The sequence below is a fragment of the Rhinatrema bivittatum genome, chromosome 2 (genome assembly GCF_901001135.1).
Source record: "Rhinatrema bivittatum chromosome 2, aRhiBiv1.1, whole genome shotgun sequence".
In the NCBI taxonomy this organism is placed as follows: domain Eukaryota; kingdom Metazoa; phylum Chordata; class Amphibia; order Gymnophiona; family Rhinatrematidae; genus Rhinatrema; species Rhinatrema bivittatum.
In genome coordinates, this window is record NC_042616.1 from 699171930 (window position 1) to 699190866 (window position 18937).

General features: G+C 46.2%; 1 protein-coding gene across 2 annotated transcripts in view; it reads left to right on the forward strand.

Annotated features, from left to right (window-relative positions):
* NECAB1 (N-terminal EF-hand calcium binding protein 1) overlaps nt 1–18937 on the forward strand; it is a 555658-nt gene that overhangs the window by 414928 nt on the left and 121793 nt on the right. For both annotated transcript variants that reach the window (XM_029591633.1, XM_029591634.1), the window contains exons 7-8: nt 2200–2321; nt 11161–11237. In XM_029591633.1, coding sequence (XP_029447493.1) covers nt 2200–2321; nt 11161–11237 — 199 coding nt within the window. The remainder of the gene's footprint in view (nt 1–2199; nt 2322–11160; nt 11238–18937) is intronic.

An 18937-nucleotide genomic window follows, 5' to 3' on the forward strand; every position in this document is an offset into this window, starting at 1 on the left:
CCATTTTGTAAAAGAGCCGCGAGGCTGGAGACGGGATGGGGAGGTATGGCGGTTCAGTGTTTTTTCGGTTCAGAAAATCGGAGACGTCATCACCACCTAGAGTGACTGCAGACTCTTGCACCAGCAATGGATTTTACTAAAGGATATATTCCCATTTTGTTGCTTGGGAAAAATGCATTGTATATCTGGCACTAAGCAAGTCTTGCTATGCAAGATGCCATCACAATACATCATTAAAACTTATAACTTAAAACTAATCAAAGCTATACATACTGTGATAAGGTAGCCCCTTGTCTCAGTATCCAGTTGATATCAGAAGCAGGAGATTAAAGCATTCAAATAACAGACAAATTCAGAAAGGCGTAATACTTGTACATGTTGGGATGGGAGCTTGTAATTGGGTTGCTAGCCTGCAAAGGTCTTTCTTTTTTTAAGTTGCTGTGATATGTAACTGCATATCTTTGAAGATATCCAGTTAAATAGAGTGTTATCCAGCCACACAATGTTATATTTAGCTATAGCTAATTAGGGTTTGTAAGTTATCCGGCTACAGTTTCTTCTGTAAATCGCTTTGATTTTTTTTTTTTTTTACTATGGTGGGAGATTAGTAATATCCCCAAATTATAACTACTTTAGTAAAAGAAAATTTGTTAAAGATAGTTTTCCTCTTTTTACTAATATGTAAAACAATTGTGTCAACATTGTTTTCATAGAAAAGAATGGGAACTACTTATCTGTACCAGTGCTCTATCCATGAGTTATTCCTCCATAATAGATTCAGCTGTGAGATTTATCAAAGTAGAATAAAAGGCACAATTGTCTGAGGGTAAAGAGATGTTTGTCAGTAAGTCAGTGAATGGAATAGAAGCTGTTAATGAAATAGCATCCTCCACTATGCTCCAAATATTGTTTCTTTGGCTCTGACACACATTTTATTTTGTTTTGCTGAAGAACTTAAGAGCTTTTTTTAAAAATTGCAATTCAGGGTTTTCGCTCTATTCTAGTGGTGTGCATTCATTTTCAAATGAAATGAAATTAAAAACACAGCGGAAAAACCAGTGTTTATTTTGCTTGAAATGAAAACAAAAAAATCACCATTAAATATTTTTTTTCATTCACTTTCATTTTGGAAATTCAATGAAAAAAACCTAAAAGCCAATATAATCCCCCTGGCCTTCCCCTGTACCTGCAGGCAGCAGCTTAACCCATCTGTAGGATTGCCGCAGTCCAAATGGGGCAAGAGCAATGCTCAGTTGCTCCTGCCTTGCCGGGCCCCAGTTGAAAAATAGTGCCAGCCGACTCTGGTGCCAGCACCATCTTGTTTTAGGGCTGGACAGCATACAGCAGTAAAACAGAATTTTGTGGAACAGCTCTACAGCATACAGCCACACAAGAGAATAGTGCTGGCCTAGTAGCTCTACAGCATACAGCCATACAAGAGAATAGTGCTGGCCTAGTAGCTCTACAGCATACAGCCACACAAGAGAATAGTGCTGGCCTAGTAGCTGGCTACCGCTATTTTGAAACTCTGACCCAGCGAGGCAGAAGCAACTGGGGTTCGGTTCTGCTCCATTTGGGCTGCTATGATCTCACAAATGGGGTAAGCAACTACCTACAGGGAGGTTAGGAGGATGGGGAAGACCCGGGCTTAAATCTGTTTTATTGACATGGTGCTTGGGGGATGGAGGGAACCGATTCCTTTTTGTTTTATTTTTTTTTTCAATTTAATTTTCTTTCAGTGTTATAGTTATTTCATTTTAACTAAATGAAATTAAATAAACATAAAATGAAACAAAAAAGTAAGAATAAACATGAAATGAAAAAAAATGAACCAAAAATTACTTTGGCTGTATCAACCCCATATATGTTATTCTGCTGAAGTAGCTAACTGTTTAGATGAATTCTTAAAAATGGATCATCTGCACAACCTTATCTTTAACCAAAATTAAGTCTGCATGAATTCTGGAAATCAAGATCCATCTCCCTGGCTGTTTTCTTTTTTTTAACTTGTTTCCTTATGTTAACAACTGCCAATGCAGACAGTGCTGACAGTAGCAATGAAAAACTAACCGACGTCTCTTTCATAGTGGTCACAAGAGATTTTTTTTTTTTTTTTTTTTTTTTAAATGGTTGGCTGACAGCAGAGAGGAGATAATGGCATATGCATAAAGATTAACAGTTATCTCTGTTTCTTTGCAGAAAAGGTCCTGTAAAGCCAGAAGTGCTGTCAATTCCATGGTCAGGCAAACGCTCAAATCGAAGACTTCAACGGAACAATAGTGCATCTCCAAATAGCCCACAGTTTAACATTCTCAACTCAGGTTTGTTTTTGAGAGGTTTTAAATGGTTTTAACTAGCAGAAATAAATCGAGATGATGGTTAATAACCTGAAGCCACTTATGCTCATAAGAACATAAGAAATTGCCATGCTGGGTCAGACCAAGGGTCCATCAAGCCCAGCGTCCTGTTTCCAACAGAGGCCAAACCAGGCCACAAGAACCTAGCAATTTCCCAAACACTAAAAAGATCCCATGCTACTGATGCAATTAATAGCAGTGGCTATTCCCTAAGTAAACTTGATTAATGCTCCTGTGAATACATCTTTTCTCTCATGACAAATGTAATAATCATGGGCAGCGAAATGTCTTTTTGATTTGGGTGGGGAGGCAATCAAGCTCCGCCCATACTCCACCCCTAGCTCCACCCCTAGCTCCACCCCTAGCTCCACCCTCAGCTCCAACCTCAGCTCCAACCTCCACTCCCACTGCCAGCTTCTTACTTTATGTTTATAGTTAACGTCATTCTTACTAATATGCATTCTTTGCATAAATCATACAGTATAATTATTCAATCCCATATCACACAATAAAGTGCTTGATGCTAGAAAACCAAATATAATGCTAAAGGAGAAAATGACAAAAACAACATTACTAATAGAAGTTCTAAGCAACTATTCTCTATTGCATGGAGAATGAGAAGATTTGATCACCAAGTATCAAGAGATTAATCAAAGACAGAGCAAAGACATAGAAACAGTCCTAATTGTTTGGGCTCCCAAGCTCTTCTCGATATGTTACCTATATATAGATATATATATATATACAGTATTAAACCATACAAGCCTCAGAAAGAAGCTGTTTTGCACACTGCAAGTGTTAAAAAGAGCACAAGCAGTAAATTTGAGAAACTGAGATCATACTCAACATACTGTACCCTGGCTTAAGAGTGAGGTTCATTCATGTCATTGTATGTGCAAGACAAACCCAGTGTAAATCCTGAATAAATTCTGTAAATATATAGGGGTAGATTTCAAAAAATATGCACACGCGTCCATGTGCGCATGCTACCCGGCGCGCGCACATGGATGCGCGATTATATAACATACATGCACTAGCATGCACATGTTATAAAACTACGGGTCCACTCCAATTAAGGAGCGGACTGAGAGGGAACTTCCCAACCCCCTACCCTAACCTCCCTTCCCCTTCCCCTATCCTACCCTCCCCCTATCTCTATCCTAGCTACTCCTATTTTTTTTATTTTACCTTTTGCTCCTGCCGGCGTGCGCTCTCCTGGCACAGCGGCAAATGGCCACTGTACCGGGCGCCTCTAGCCCCAGACCGCCCTGTCCCACCCAGAAAACGTCCCCGGCCTGCCCCTTTCAGGAAGGCCTGTACTTATGCACTTACCGGCCTTTAAGCGCGTGGCAGGGCCTTTTTTAAAATAGGCTCGGTGTGTGCTGGGCCCAGCCACGCGTGTAAAGGCTGGATTTTACGCACGTGGCCTTTTTAAAATCCGCCCTATATTGTGTGTCCACAGACCCCTGTCCCTAAACACACACACATACACACACACACAGCTCTCTAACAATGAGGGAAGATCAGGATATTTTCCCCTCTACCTCACCATACACAAAACATCTGGTGTCATCTAAGTAAAAGAAACACAAACTTCCTCCACCACCAGGTGCATTATGAAGTAAAACACTCAGCACATATGTAGCAAAGCTGCCATATTACAGCAGTATTAACTCATAGGATTCCAAAAGTAACAACCAATCTATCAAAAGGCAGCCCTGGAAATATTACACTGGGCCCTAGAACACCAGTACCTGTTGCGATCCCGGGTCGGCCCCGGGATCGGCCTTACCCCGCCGCGGTCCCGGCTCGTGCCCACCTCCTCCGGGCCTGCAGGGGCCTCTGCCGCCGCGCTCCTGCTCCGTCGGAGCAGTCGGCGTTCTCCGCGGCTGGCCCCGCCCCCTTAGACGCGCGCGCGCGTCTCCGCTCTAAATTTAAAGGGGCCAGCGCGGGAAAGCCCGGATCCTCCCTTGGGTGATGTCAGACGCTGCAGGGCTACTTAAGCCCTGCAGTTACAGGTCTCCTTGCCTTGCAACGAGGTTCCCAGGGTTCCCTGTATCCAGTTGCTGCATTCCTGTTATTAGTCTTCTGCCTGCTGACCCGGTTTGCTTCCTGACTCCACTTCTGCCTCACCCTTTGGAATTCACGACGTCCTCTGACTCCTGGCTTGACCTGGCTCCGTCCCCGACTCTGCTTTGCCTACTCCTCGGTTCTGGTTGCCTATCGACTCGCTTGGTCCACGGGACTCCGCTTCGGTTCTCCATAGTTCTTCTTCCACGTCAGGCGGGCCCCAAAGATTCTCCTAAGTCCCAGTGGCCGGGTCCCTACGGGCTCCTCCTGGGGGGGCTCCGGCTTCCAGGGTGAATCTCCTAAAGTCCCAGCGGCCGGACTCTTACGAGCTTCTCTCGGGGGAGTACCGGCTTCCAGGGTGAAGATCTCCAAACCACCGGGCCAACGCCGCCTTTTCTTCATTCCTCTCCTGAGCCCTTGGTCGCATAGGGCCTTCCGTGGTTCTTCCTCCTGCCATCCTCGAGTCTGTTTCTGCCGCCTTCCGGTCGGGACCCCTGCTGCGATCCTTCACAGCACTCCATCTTTCGGTTCCGATCGGCCCAAGGGTCCACGTAGCTTACAGATTGCAAGGGCATGGACCCGGCGGACCTTGCCGGCCTGAAGGCTATCCCGGGCATTGCCCAGAAGCTACAGCAGCAACAGATTTGTCTCGACACCCTGATGTTGACAGTGCAACGTCTAGCGGACCGTGTGGAAGGGGCTTCTGCCGCCAGCGCTGCGGCATCTGCTTCCCAGGCCAGCACTGGACCCACCGCTCCAGTACAGATGCCGGCTCCATCCCAGTATTCAGGGGACCCAAAGGCATGTCGGGGATTCCTCAGCCAGTGTTACATCCGCTTCGATTTGCTGCCAGCGAAATTCCCCTCCGATTGTGTCAAGATGACTTACATTATCTCCCTCTTGGATGGGAGGCCCTTGGCCTGGGCTTCGGCCCTCTGGGAACGCCAGGATTCCCGACTGAACCACTTGGTGCAGTTCATCAAATCCTTCCGGAGAGTCTTCGATGAACCATCTCGTGCCTCCACTGCCGCCTCAGAACTGCTTCAGCTAAGACAAGGGAACCGGGCCCTGGAGGAGTACGCCATGGAGTTCCAGACTCTTGCCACAGAATTGGCTTGGGGAGCCGACAGCCTGCACGGAATTTTCCTGGAGGAGCTTTCTCCACGTCTCCAGGATGAACTAGCAGCCTGAGACCTTCCTGACGACGTCCAAGAGCTCATCGAGCTGGCCAGCCGGGTAGATCGACGCATCCAACGTCGATTCCGGGAGCGAAGGTCCACCCAGGGATAGACCATCCGCAGGACCACTCCGCCTCGTATCCAACCATCACCGCCCGTGTCCACGACCGCTCCGGCAGAAGAACCCATGCAATTGGGCCGGGGTCCTCTGTCTTCCGAAGAGCGGAAGCGCCGTCGCTCCCAAGGACTGTGTCTCTACTGTGGGGGTAAGGGGCACTTCCTGGCCCGCTGTACCGAGCGTCCGGGAAAAGCCCGAACCTAGAGTCTAGTGGGGAGTTGATTCTAGGCAATACTTCACCCAACTCCCCATGTACCGTTCCGGTAAGACTGTGTCTCCCGGAGGGTGGATTTGACGCCTTAGCCCTGCTCGACTCCGGGTCCGGGGGGAATTTCATCCTTCAAGACCTGGTGCAACAGCTTCAGCTCGGGATCCTGCCCCAGGAACCGCCTGTGCGAGTTTCTTCCATCCAGGGAACCCCACTTCCTGGGACCATCTCCACTCGTACGTGTCCTCTCAAGCTTCAGGTCGGCGCCCTTCATAGGGAGGAGATCTCGTTCCTCATCCTTGAGAGTTCATCCACCCAGTCATCCTGGGTCTGCCCTGGCTGAGGGAACACTCGCCGGTGATAGATTGGGGTTCGCTTCAGATTACGTCCTGGGGCCCTGCATGCTTTCATCATTGTCTTCCCGCTCGTCCTCTGCAGACACTTCCCCTCCTTGCGGCTCCGTTAACTGTACCACCACAGTATCACGCCTTCCGGGACGTCTTCTCTAAGGAAAAGGCCGAATTACTCCCGGAGCATCGGCCCTTCGATTGCGCGATTAATTTGCTGCCAGGAACCACACCGCCCCGTGGTAGGGTCTACCCTCTGTCTCTGCCGGAGACTCAGGCCATGTCGGCGTATATTAAGGAGAACCTGGAACGGGGTTTTATCAGACCATCGAATTCCCTGGCGGGGGCCGGTTTCTTCTTCGTAGGGAAGAAGGACGGGTCTCTTCGCCCCTGTATCGATTACCGGGGTCTGAACCAGATCACTCGACGAGATCGCTACCCATTGCCCCTGATCCCGGAGCTCCTGGATCGTCTTCAAGGGGCCCGAGTATTCACCAAGCTGGACCTCAGAGGGGCGTACAATCTCGTACGGATCCGACCGGGAGACGAGTGGAAGACCGCTTTCAATACCAGGGACGGCCATTATGAGTACCTCGTCATGCCGTTTGGTCTCTGTAACTCCCCGGCGGTGTTCCAAAATCTTATGAACGAGGTACTTCGTGACCTCTTATACACCTCAGTCATCGTGTACCTTGACGACGTGTTAATATACTCCCAGGACCTTGAGGCGCATCGTCAACATGTTCGCCAAGTTCTGCTGAAACTAAGAGAAAATCGGTTGTATGCCAAACTGGAGAAGTGCCAATTCGAACAAGAATCTCTGCCTTTCCTGGGGTACATCGTCTCCTCTACCGGGTTCCGCATGGATCCGGATAAAGTAACCGCCATCAAGAACTGGCCGCAACCATTGGGAGTGAAAGTGCTCCAGCGCTTTTTAGGCTTCGCCAATTTCTATCGCCAGTTTATCCCGCACTGTTCCAGCCTGGTGGCTCCTCTAACAGCCCTTACACGAAAGGGTGCCGATGCATGAAGGTGGACTCCCACCGCCGTACAAGCCTTCCAGGATCTCAAGAAGGCTTTCCTACAGGACACCTGCCTCCGACATCCTGATCCTCTGCACCAATTCATTGTAGAGGTTGATGCCTCCGACGTGGCGGTGGGGGCTGTGCTGGCCCAAATCTCCAAGAATGGCAGATCCTGGCCATGCTCATACTTCTCCCGTAAGTTTTCTCCCGCAGAGAAAAATTACGGTATCGGCGACAAGGAGTACGCGGATCGATCTCGGCGGCCCGCTCCAGTTTTCCTACCCGGGACAAAGGTATGGCTAAGCACCAAACACATCCAGTTGCGGACTCCATCCATGAGGTTGGCACCTCGATATATTGGACCCTTCCCGGTGGCCGAACGCATAGGGGCAGTGTCCTACAGGTTACGTCTGCCCTCTACCCTCAAGATCCATGATGTCTTCCATGTTTCCCTACTCAAGCCGCTGGTTCTCTCCCGATTCCGAACTCTCCCGCCGGAGGCCATCGTCACCTCCACGGTCCAGGGTGACACGTACACGGTAAAAGAGGTGTTGGACGTACGTTGCCACCGCCATCGGTGGGAATACCTACTGTCCTGGGAAGGGTATGGCCCAGAAGAGAATTCTTGGGAACCCTCCTCGCATATCCTGGATAAAGACCTTCTTCGCCAGTTTCATTTGGCGCACCCGGACAAGCCGCGACCCCCCCGGGAGGGGGCGTAGGAGGACGGGTACTGTTGCGATCCCGGGTCGGCCCCGGGATCGGCGCTTACCCCGCCGCGGTCCCGGCTCGTGCCCACCTCCTCCAGGCCTGCAGGGGCCTCTGCCGCCACGGTCCCAACTCGTGCCCACCTCGCCCGGGCCTGCAGGGTCCTCTGCCGCCGCGCTCCTGCTCCGTCGGAGCAGTCGGCGTTCTCCGCGGCTGGCCCTGCCCCCTTAGACGCGCGCGCGCATCTCCGCTCTAAATTTAAAGGGGCCAGCGCGGGAAAGCCCGGATCCTCCCTTGGGTGACGTCAGACGCTGCAGGGCTACTTAAGCCCTGCAGTTACAGGTCTCCTTGCCTTGCAACGAGGTTCCCAGGGTTCCCTGTATCCAGTTGCTGCATTCCTGTTATTAGTCTTCTGCCTGCTGACCCGGTTTGCTTCCTGACTCCGCTTCTGCCTCACCCTTTGGAATTGACGACGTCCTCTGACTCCTGGCTTGACCTGGCTCCGTCCCCGACTCTGCTTTGCCTACTCCTCGGTTCTGGTTGCCTATCGACTCGCTTGGTCCACGGGACTCCGCTTCGGTTCTCCATAGTTCTTCTTCCACGTCAGGCGGGCCCCGAAGATTCTCCTAAGTCCCAGCGGCCGGGTCCCTACGGGCTCCTCCTGGGGGGGCTCCGGCTTCCAGGGTGAATCTCCTAAAGTCCCAGCGGCCGGACTCTTACGAGCTCCTCTCGGGGGAGTACCGGCTTCCAGGGTGAAGATCTCCAAACCACCGGGCCAACGCCGCCTTTTCTTCATTCCTCTCCTGAGCCCTTGGTCACATAGGGCCTTCCGTGGTTCTTCCTCCTGCCATCCTCGAGTCTGTTTCTGCCGCCTTCCGGTCAGGACCCCTGCTGCGATCCTTCACAGCACTCCATCTTTCGGTTCCGATCGGCCCAAGGGTCCACGTAGCTTACAGTACCACCTATTAGGAAAACAAAACAAGCTGGACTGCTATGGATCCCTAAACAGAAGTTACTCGCTAGCAAAATCCCTCACCTCAGTCACACACAAAACATAGGCAGACTTTCAGCATGTACAGAATAAGATACTACAAATTAGAAATAGAAATGTACAGACAAAAAATAGGAATCCCCAATAAGCCAGACACTGCATGCAGTGCAACACTGGAGAAATAGAAATTAAACTGTATTTCCTCCTGTTCTGAGCAATACACAAAAACAAAGGAGATTCCCATTCACAAAGCTACCATATTCCAATCACTAAACTGAAACAAAATGCTTTTTTCCTACTTCTGGAAATTTTGGGCCACAATATAGTACCCACCTCCAATAATAATCACAGGAACTCAGCCACCCCAGCATAACATTCCACACATACACAAACAGAAGTTTGGCAAGAGATTTAGAAGCCCCAACATTACAATTTTGGCTCAAAAGCCTTAATCCAGCCCACCACCCCTTTGGTTACCACATGCTGCTTTTGGGTGAGAGGGCGCAGATCATTTGATAGCCCAAGGGAAGCAGGGCTAGATCAAGGGTTTAGAAGCAAAAGCTTGATCCAGTCTCTCACCCTCAATCAGCTATCCCATTTTTCACCAATTTGGACTTTGATTTCACCATGTCTTTAATTCTTTTGATGGCCAAGAAGAAAGCTAGCAGTTTCAGGAGATGCCTGCACTGTGATCACAAGATTTAGTTATTATTTATTTAAAATATTTTATTATTCGCCATCCCACAAAAGTGCCAAGATCAAGGTACAATCACAAAATGATCCAGTAATACATAAGGTAAATTAAACCAAACTAAGCAATAAAACAATTAAATACTTAAAAATCATTTATTTATTATTATATACCAACATTTGGTTGATCTCAATTGAGATAGTTAGAATGCCGTCATCTATATTTTCCAGGTAACAAGAGAGTTTGTGGTCAAACCAGCAGCAATAATCCTAGATTCCCTGTGGAAGGCTCTGGCTATACAGAAAGGAGCTTTTTCTAAATATATAGATAATTTTTCTAGTTTTTATGTTAGATTCCTCCCAAGTACATCAGCAGGATTTGGAAGTGGGCCAGAACTGTGGTTGTCTGATTTCCTAATCTGATAAATCTTTTTAAAGCCTCAAAGGAAAGATGGGAAAAAAATTCTTATTATGCGACAGCAGGCTCCCTCTCTTGGGAATGTATTTTTTGTTGCATTTTCCATGCAAGTTCTGTTTTAAATATAACAGTAGTAGATACATCTTTTTGGATCATGATCAATTAAAAACTTTCTTGATTCTCTCAGGCCAGTTAATGCCAAGGCAGTTCCAGATGGGAGTTTTGGCTAACATCTACACAGCTATAAGAAAATGATTTCTTAAAGTATATACCATCTTATACTGCCTCTGCTTTTTAATTATATTTGTTTTCCTTTTGAATGTTCCTTGTTTCTTTTTTTGATCCCCTTTTCATGACCTAAATGTGGGCTAATGGGGGAACTACATGGGGACGTTTTGTCAAATAGTTTGTTTATTGCTTCTTTTGTACTGTATAGCCCACATTGGTCCCTTTTCTGTTTCAAAATCTTCTTAATTGCAAATTTTAAAAATAGATTAATAAAAGTTCCTGGACAAAAAGCTGGCGCAAATTTGTGCAGGCACTTTTCAGGGTGGCAATAGTCTAATGAAAATAACTTGCGTCTTTGGTTATTGTGGCAAACTCCATGGTAAAAACTATCCAGAGTTAAACTGTTGGTTGTTTATCTGTCTTCTGTAGCATGCTTAATTCAGATAGTTATAAAAAAAAATGTTTGTTTGGAACTTAAATCCATATAATAATTAATGTCATTATCCCTAGCTCCAGTCTCAAATATCCATACGTTAACATATAGGCAAAACACAGATAAAGTATATATGTACAAACAATACCTATGTATAAACAAACATGTTATAAACAAAGACAAAAAATATATACAAAGACCTCTGAACCTTATAAAACTAACTTGGAACAATTCTGTGTTTGTCATCAGCTTGCATGATTGTAGATTTGCAGCAAATAAGTTGTGTTTTTCTCAGAAGGTAAATGGAGGCTCCAGACTTTGTAAGCATTCTTTCACGTCCCACCAGCCTTCATAACTAATTCATGGTTTATTTTTCATGTTTTCTAAAGGTTTGTTAGAGGAAGACAACCAGTGGATGACCCAGATAAATAGACTCCAGAAGTTGATTGATAGACTGGAAAAGAAGGTACAAAATGTTTCTTATTCCAGCAAAAAATTAGAAATGAATTCTGAAATTGCTAGTGTCCATGTTGGTACAATGTGTGCATATTACTGATAGCTGGTCAGAGAACAAAATGTAAAACAACTTACAAAATGCCTATTCATTTTTATAAACCTATCCTATTTGTATGTGTTTTCAAAAAAAATATCCTATTCACAATTTTTTTCTTTCTTGCACTACACAGTAAATCTATCTTTAAAATTACAGGTAGCAGTTGCTTAGTGCCTACTTGGGAAAAATTGAAAGAAAATACTTCTACACAGTTGTTCAATTTTATTTTTAAAACAAAATAAAATCAGATGCTCTAGAATAGAGCTACTCAAGCTTTTTGATAGTGGGTCTCCCCAGAACTAGAATTCAAATCTGAGCCTCTTCCCCTAAGTCTGTTTCTCCTCTTTTCTTGGCCTCATATCCCCTTCCTCTCCATCTCTTGCTCTTATATCGTCCTCTCCTTTTTCTTATCTCTTCTTATAGTCCATTTGTTACTCCCTCTTCTTCATCTCACATCTATCTCCCCTTTCTTTCCATCTTGTGCTCCATCCAACAACACACAGTGCTTCTCTTAAGGAAACAGTATTTCCTGACATCATCCACACCCACAACAATAAAACACAATCCAATACTCATGTATCAGCACCGCACTGCAATTCACCCCCCCCCCCCCCCCCACCCCCTACTCCCATATGACAATCCTGTTTCAGGACACCACAGTATAGTCTCAAATTAATTTTCCCCTCTGTTTCCCACCTCTTTCTTTCTTTCTCCTCGTTGTTTGCCTCTTCCCTCTCCAAGTCTCCATCTCTCCTTTCCCACTTCTCCACTTATATTTCTCTAATACTGCATCAAGGATGTCTGTCTAGGTACATACAGGCAGGGTGGCAAAGAGATACAGGGTTTTATATGTGTGAACGTACTTTACCCTTGTAAGTGGGCTTTTGAAATTTGCTACAATGTATGCCATTGAATTGTCTATTGGATATTCATGTGTAAATGCACTTTACACACGGAAATGGCTTTTTAAAATTGCTTTGATAGTATGTTACATTTACGTATGTAATTCCTTTTAAAATTTCCTCTTTAAAACATGTGCATGCGTACCATATATACAGGTAAATAAGTGCATGCGCGTATGCACGCAAATACGTGCACACTATATATAATAGGCGTAAATCCACCCAAGAACATGTTCACATATCAAAAAATACGTGGCATGTATTTTAAACATAGCCGAATAAGTTTCAACTTATCTAGTTAAGTAGCAAAAACAAAATCCAGCTAAGTAGCTCTGTGGCAATTTATCCAGCTATATCGTGCTGTTTCTGACTTATCCAGCTAAGTAAGATAGCCGGATAAATAAAGACAGATGGAAAACTAGCATTTGATGACTTATCCAGCTATCTTAAATATCCGGCTAAGTAAAGCTTTTTAAGTCAAGAGCTTTGCATGTCTGTTTTTATTGTGATTTTACATGTAAATGTGTTTTTAATTATATATGTAATTTGTAAATTCGTTTTTAATTATGTATGTGATTTTCCATGTCTTTTTTTTAAATTATGAATGTTTACTTATTATAAGTCAATTCGAGCTTTTGTAGAGTGCAGCATATTCAAATAAGATCAAAATGTATTTGACTATGCATGCATATTTGTGCCCCTAATTTTAATCATTTGCATGAGGGAATGTAACTCTTGTATTTTCCTTACCACTTGTCAGCTTTTACACGTGTAAATTATCAAATTTTGTAACATGTGTGCGTGAAGGAATTTACCAGTTAAACCAATTAGTTCACCAATTTACCCAGTTTATTTCTTGGTCAGAGGTCAAATCAGGCTGAAAGCAAGGTGAAGTCAAAGTCAGAGCTGAGGTCAATGCAAGGAGAAATCAGGCCAGGGGAAGAAACATAGCAGGACAGGCTGGAACAGGCAAGGCAGGGAAGGACACACAAAACAAAAACCAAGAACAAGGCAAGACACATAGGAATGAAAATCAGGAACACACTGTAGCAACTAACACTGCTAAGAGAGCAGGAGAACTGTTGTGAAGGCACTGAGTGGTAGTTCTGAACTTCCTTTATACTAGAGAGGAAGTGATTTCATCAGGGTGTGTTCCAAGCAGCATGGCCTATAAGAAGGACTCAGGAAATACAGGAAGTTCCCGAGATGCTGCATGATGCCGGAGGTACTTTAGACCAGCAATAAGGGATGTAAGAGTATCCCCCCCCCCCCCCCCCCCCCCTTAAGCCTCTTCCCCAGGATCCTAGACTTGGGCTTATGGGTGAAGAGCTGGTGAAACCTCTTGGTTAGAAGTGGAATCTAGACATTGCCTGATTCTCAGGAGTTCTCTGGCTCACAAAATCAAATAATAAAGTTTACCCTGCTGTCATTTTGCATCCAGAATTTCCTGAACTTCATACTCAGTGTCAGATTCTGAAGAAAATTGTAAAGATGTAGATGGTTGTCTACACTTGAGGATCATGGGTTTCAACAGGAACACATGAAAAGCATTATGAACATTTAGAGCATGGGACTTCTTCAGCCCCTGGGGATTTCTCTATCCCCAGAGAAAGTGAAGCGGCGAAATGCCTATTTCTGTCAGCTTTTCTTTTGAAGTCTTCAGCTGTCTTGAGCAGGAGCTGATGGGTTCTCTCCCAGAGATCTGCGAGATTGGTTATGGTTCGATCAGCTGTTGGAGTCCCAGTAATTAGAGGCAATTGTAGTGGGACTTTGGGATTCCTTCTATGAACAATGAAGAAGAGAACATTTTCGGAAGCCTCCTGAATGTGGTTGTTATATGAAAATTCTGCCCATATTTGTTGCTGTGACACTTAAGCTTTAAGGATTGCTTTCAGCAATTGATTGGTTCTCTCTGTTAGCCCATTTGTTTGAGGCTGGTATGCTGAGGAAAAGTCAAGAGAGACATTAAGTTTCTTGCAGAGACTTTTCCAGACCTTGGATGTGAATTGCACCTCAGGATCACTCAACAATGAATTCTGGTAATCCATGAAACCGGAATATTTCTTTAAAGACGTGACAGGCCAATAGAGCATCTGAAGCACGGAGGATAAGGGAACAAAATGTGCCTTTTTGGAAAAATGGTCCACTATGACCCAAATGACCATTCATCCATCGGATACTGGGAGGTCAGTGACAAAGTTGGTAGCAATATGAGTCCATGATTTGTCTGGAACAGGTAGGGGCTGAAGAAGTCTCCAATGACACTGATGAGAGGTCTTATTGTAAGCACAATTAGGACATGACTTCACATATACCTGGATGTCTTGAGTCATGCGAGGCCACCAATATTGTCAGGAAATCAATTCTATACTTTTCTTAATTCCCTGATACCTGCCTAGTCTAGAGTTGTGATTCCACTTGAGCACTCTTTCTCTTAGACATGATGGGACTACTGTTTTTCCAAGAGGAACAGTGAAGGAAGAGGCTGCTAAGAGTTTAGCTGCATCTAGGATACATGGAGGTTCAGTATTATCATCCAATGGATTAAATGAACATGATAAAGCATCTTGTTATGGCTGTCGGTCGCAGACAGCTGCAACCGCATGTACTAACCTCTTGCACTGTTCTCCTGTCCTCCCCGGGGCTGCTTTCAGCTCGGGCCGCATTCACCACCACGTTCCCCGAGACTCCTCGTGGTGGCCGGGACATCGCCGCCATCCCCCTCGACGTCAGGTTTCCTAGGCGCGCACACACGCCACCAGGCCCGCCACCTTCGCCCTCAGCTAGCAACTTGGCAATAAGTTCCGTTCATCTTCGACTGCTACCTACGTGTTCCTGAGACAACGCTCATGCCTTGGACTTGGACCCTGTCTGGTACCCGCTCCTCGGGGGCCAGTGCTCACATTGGGGACTCACTCTCCTTGCCTCCCTGCTCTTCGGGCTGACTCTGCGTCTCTTGGGTTCTATCCTGCAAGGCCTCCCGATCCTCGGGACTACCTCTGGGACACCTCAACTTCCATGAGTTCTACAGAAGGACTTCCCCGCTCTTCGGGGTTGTGCCCACAGCCTGAAGAAGACTGTCCACACCACCCACTCCTCGGGATTGCTCTTACATATTATAGTGACTGCCAGAGCTTCCCCGCTCCTCGGGGTAATGCTCTCTGGCTTCCCTAGGACTTGCATGCTTCCCTGCTCCACGGGGTTGCACCTACCTATTATATTGAGGCTGCCAACACTTCCCCGGTCCTCAGGGCAGTGCTACATCATCACTAGAGGCTCAGCTCAGGCTTCCCTGTCCTGTGGGCTAGCCTATGGCGTTACATCATCATTCTACGCTGTGTAGCTCCTCCCTTCGGGGTTGCCCTCCAGATTACCTCCTGATTGGTCAAGCCTCAGGCCCCCCGCTCTGTGGTCTGTCTGGCATTCCTTCCCTTGGGGGTCCCTGGCCAGGTATAGCCTCCAGTCTACTCTCCACGGGGTCCTCTCCTGGTGCTGCGGGACCTCTCCAGTGCCTCACCCAGAGCTCTTCACTGTATCTGACCTCACCTCCCGGCAGTGCAGACCTATGTGGGTCCTTCCCACAGGTAGTAACAACTTGCACCTTGGGTCAAGGGCCCATATACCCACAAATCATAACACATCTGCTCTAGTGGTTTTTTTTCGCAGGCCAAAGACTATGTTGAAGCCAAATCTGTAAAAAAAAACAAAAAAAAAAAACCATTTTGCTTAACGTGGATTTAGCCTTTTGGCCTCTTGAAGGTAGAGAAGGTTCTTGTGGTCAGTAGTTTCTGTGAATGGATGTTTAGCTATTTCCATAAGATGTCGCATTCCTCAAGTGCGAATTGATGGCGAGAAATTCCCAATTCCCAATGGTATAGATCTTTTCGGCTGGTGAGAATTTCTTAGAGAAAAATGAACAGAGACACAGGTGCTACCAGGGACAAAACTGCTTCCATTCCCACAGAAGAAGCATCTACTTCCAGGAAAAAAGATTGCTCTGGGTCCGGGTGTCAGATAACAGAGGCCAACTCGAAGGATGCCTTGTGCTGGAGGGCTTCAGCCAGCCAATCTTTAGGGGTGGCTCCTTTGCACATAAGTGCTGTGAGAGGAGTGGTCAAGAAAAAATAATTAGGGATAAATTGACAGTAATAATTTGCAAAGCCCAAAAATGCTGTAGGGCGAAGCAAGGCCAATCCCTAATGGCAAATAATTTGACTGGATCCATCTTCAACCCTTGTGCTGAAATTATATGGCCGAGAAAAGGAAGTTCAGATTGTTCAAAAGAGCACTTCTCCAACTTTGCATATAACTTATTGTCCCGGAGATGTTAAAAGATTGTTTTTACTTGTATTTGGTGTTGAGTGAGATTTAGAGAAAAGATGAGGATATCATACCAATAAACTAAAACACAAGTTTGTAAGAGATCTCTGAAAATATAATTTACAAAGGTTTGGAACACTGCAGGAGCGTTGGAGAGTCTGAATGGCATAAGCAAATATTCATAATGTCCATCCGTGGTATTAAATGCAGTTTTCCAGTCGTCACCTTGCCAAATACTTATTACATTATAGGCCCCCTCAACAGTCCAACTTGGAAAAACTTTGGCTCCCTGGAGTTGATTGAATAGCTTGGAGATCAGCAGTAATTGATATTTGTTCTAGATTGTAATGGAGTTCAGGACCTGAGGTCTACACATGGTCTGAAAGAGCTGTCCTTTTTTCCAACGAAAAAGAATGCTGCTGCTGCAGGTGAAGATGAAGGGCGGATAAATCCAAATTTTCTTTGATATATTCTGACATCGCTTAGGTCTCAGGCACCGTCAGTGGGTAGACCCTTCCCCGTGATGGAGCTTTCCCTGGCAGAAGGTCGATGGGACAGTCATAGGATTTATATGGGGGAAGGATTTCTGCTTGTTTTTTGTCCTGGATGTCCTGGAAGGCAGCATAGGCCCAAGGAAGACTGGAAAAGGTTGCCAGATCTGTGAGAGCAACCACCAGTGACAATTCAAGTGCAGTGATAAAGTGTTTAAAAAAGTAAGGACTCCATGACAGGATGTCTCCAGTACTCCAGTTCACCACTGGTGAGTGTCACTGAAGCCAGGTTAGGCCTAAGACCAGAGGGTGAACTGACTTCTGGAGGATGTGGAAAGTTAGCTGCTTAAAATGTAAGAGCTCCATCCAGAGTGAGATGGGGCAGATGACGGTCCCAGGCAAAGGTTCCCCATAGACAGAGGAGATAAGAAGCAACTGTTTTAAGTATTCTATGGGAATGGCATGACTCCCTATCAAACTTTCTTCATTGAAGTTTCCCACTGTGCCTGAATTGAGGAATGGTTCAGTGAGCACTGACCCCATTCCAGTCTGGGCATAGACTGGCAAAACTATGTTGGAGAGGGGATATTTTTCAGACAAACCTAGAGTTGCCTCCCCAGCTGACTCCAGGCATTGATGTTTCCAGGTCTGATGGGACAGGCTTGGACCTGATGTCCCATAGCCAAGCAGTACAGGCAAAGGCATTTCTCTTCTTCTGTGAGATATGCATAAGCTAGCTACATGGGTTGCTCCTGGGAAGCTGAGGGTGCCGGTTCCTGAGATGAAGGTAATAAAGGGTGCTGGAATTGAGGGGTCAAGCATGAAGAGGCATGTGATGATCCACATTCTCGAGCCCTTTCCTGGAAGCGTACATTTCTCATCCCATGAGCTCGTCTTTTATTGGTGCTGCTAGGCCATTCCAGAATACTGCCATTAGACTTTCTTCACTGCAGCCTAGTTCTGCTGCCAGGGTCTGAAATTGGATTGCATAGTGACCCAGTTTGTGACCTTTGATGGAGACATAGTAGGTCAGCTGCCACAGAGGAGGAGCGCTTTGGTTCCTCAAAACCTAGATAGAAGTGAGTTAAGGAATCAAACAGGTTACTTAAAGGATTATTTTATTCCCAGTGTGGAGAAGCCCAAGCTAGCACGTGTCCAGTAAGAAGAGAAATAATATAAGCTATCATGGCCTAGTCCATTGTAAAGCTTGTGGATTGGAGTTTGAAAACAATTTGGCATTGGTTCAAAAAACCACAACAGACCCAAGAGTTTCCATCATAACATGGTGGGAGCAAGAAGAGTATAGCAGAAGCCAAAGGGAATGGCTGTTGAGAGGGTACTAGTGGTACAGATAGCTCTGATTGGACTGAGGCCCCTTCATCCTGCATGGTGTCATTCTATTTGCAGAGCATCTGCACCAAGTTTGTGAGTTTTGAAGCTGTAGGTCCAGGCCTTGAAGAAGCTGAAGTGTCAGTGACTTAGCAGACCTCATGACCTTCATAATCTGTCATGCAGAGCAGGTGGTGAACCCTTAGTCCACTGTCAACTTATCACTGCCTGTTTGTGTGACAGCTGCTGCCTGCCAAGGCCTGTTCTATGCTGAGTCACTCCAGCCAAAGAGCTTCTGCCTAGCCAACCACCTCCTCCTTGGGTTGAGCCCTCAGGTTCTGGTGGCCTGCAGGACTTATAGCGTAGGTTGAGGTCTGGTCCTGAGGTTGGGACTAGCTAAGAGTGAAGCGTGATCAAGATCCAGGCCCAGATCAAGGCAGACTGAGAGCGAGACGAAGTCAAAGTCCGGGCCGAAGACAATGCAACAAGAAATCATGCTAGGGCAAGAAATACAGCTGGACAGGCAGGAGCGGGCAAGCAGGAGAGAGGCCAGGAAGGACACACAACAAAA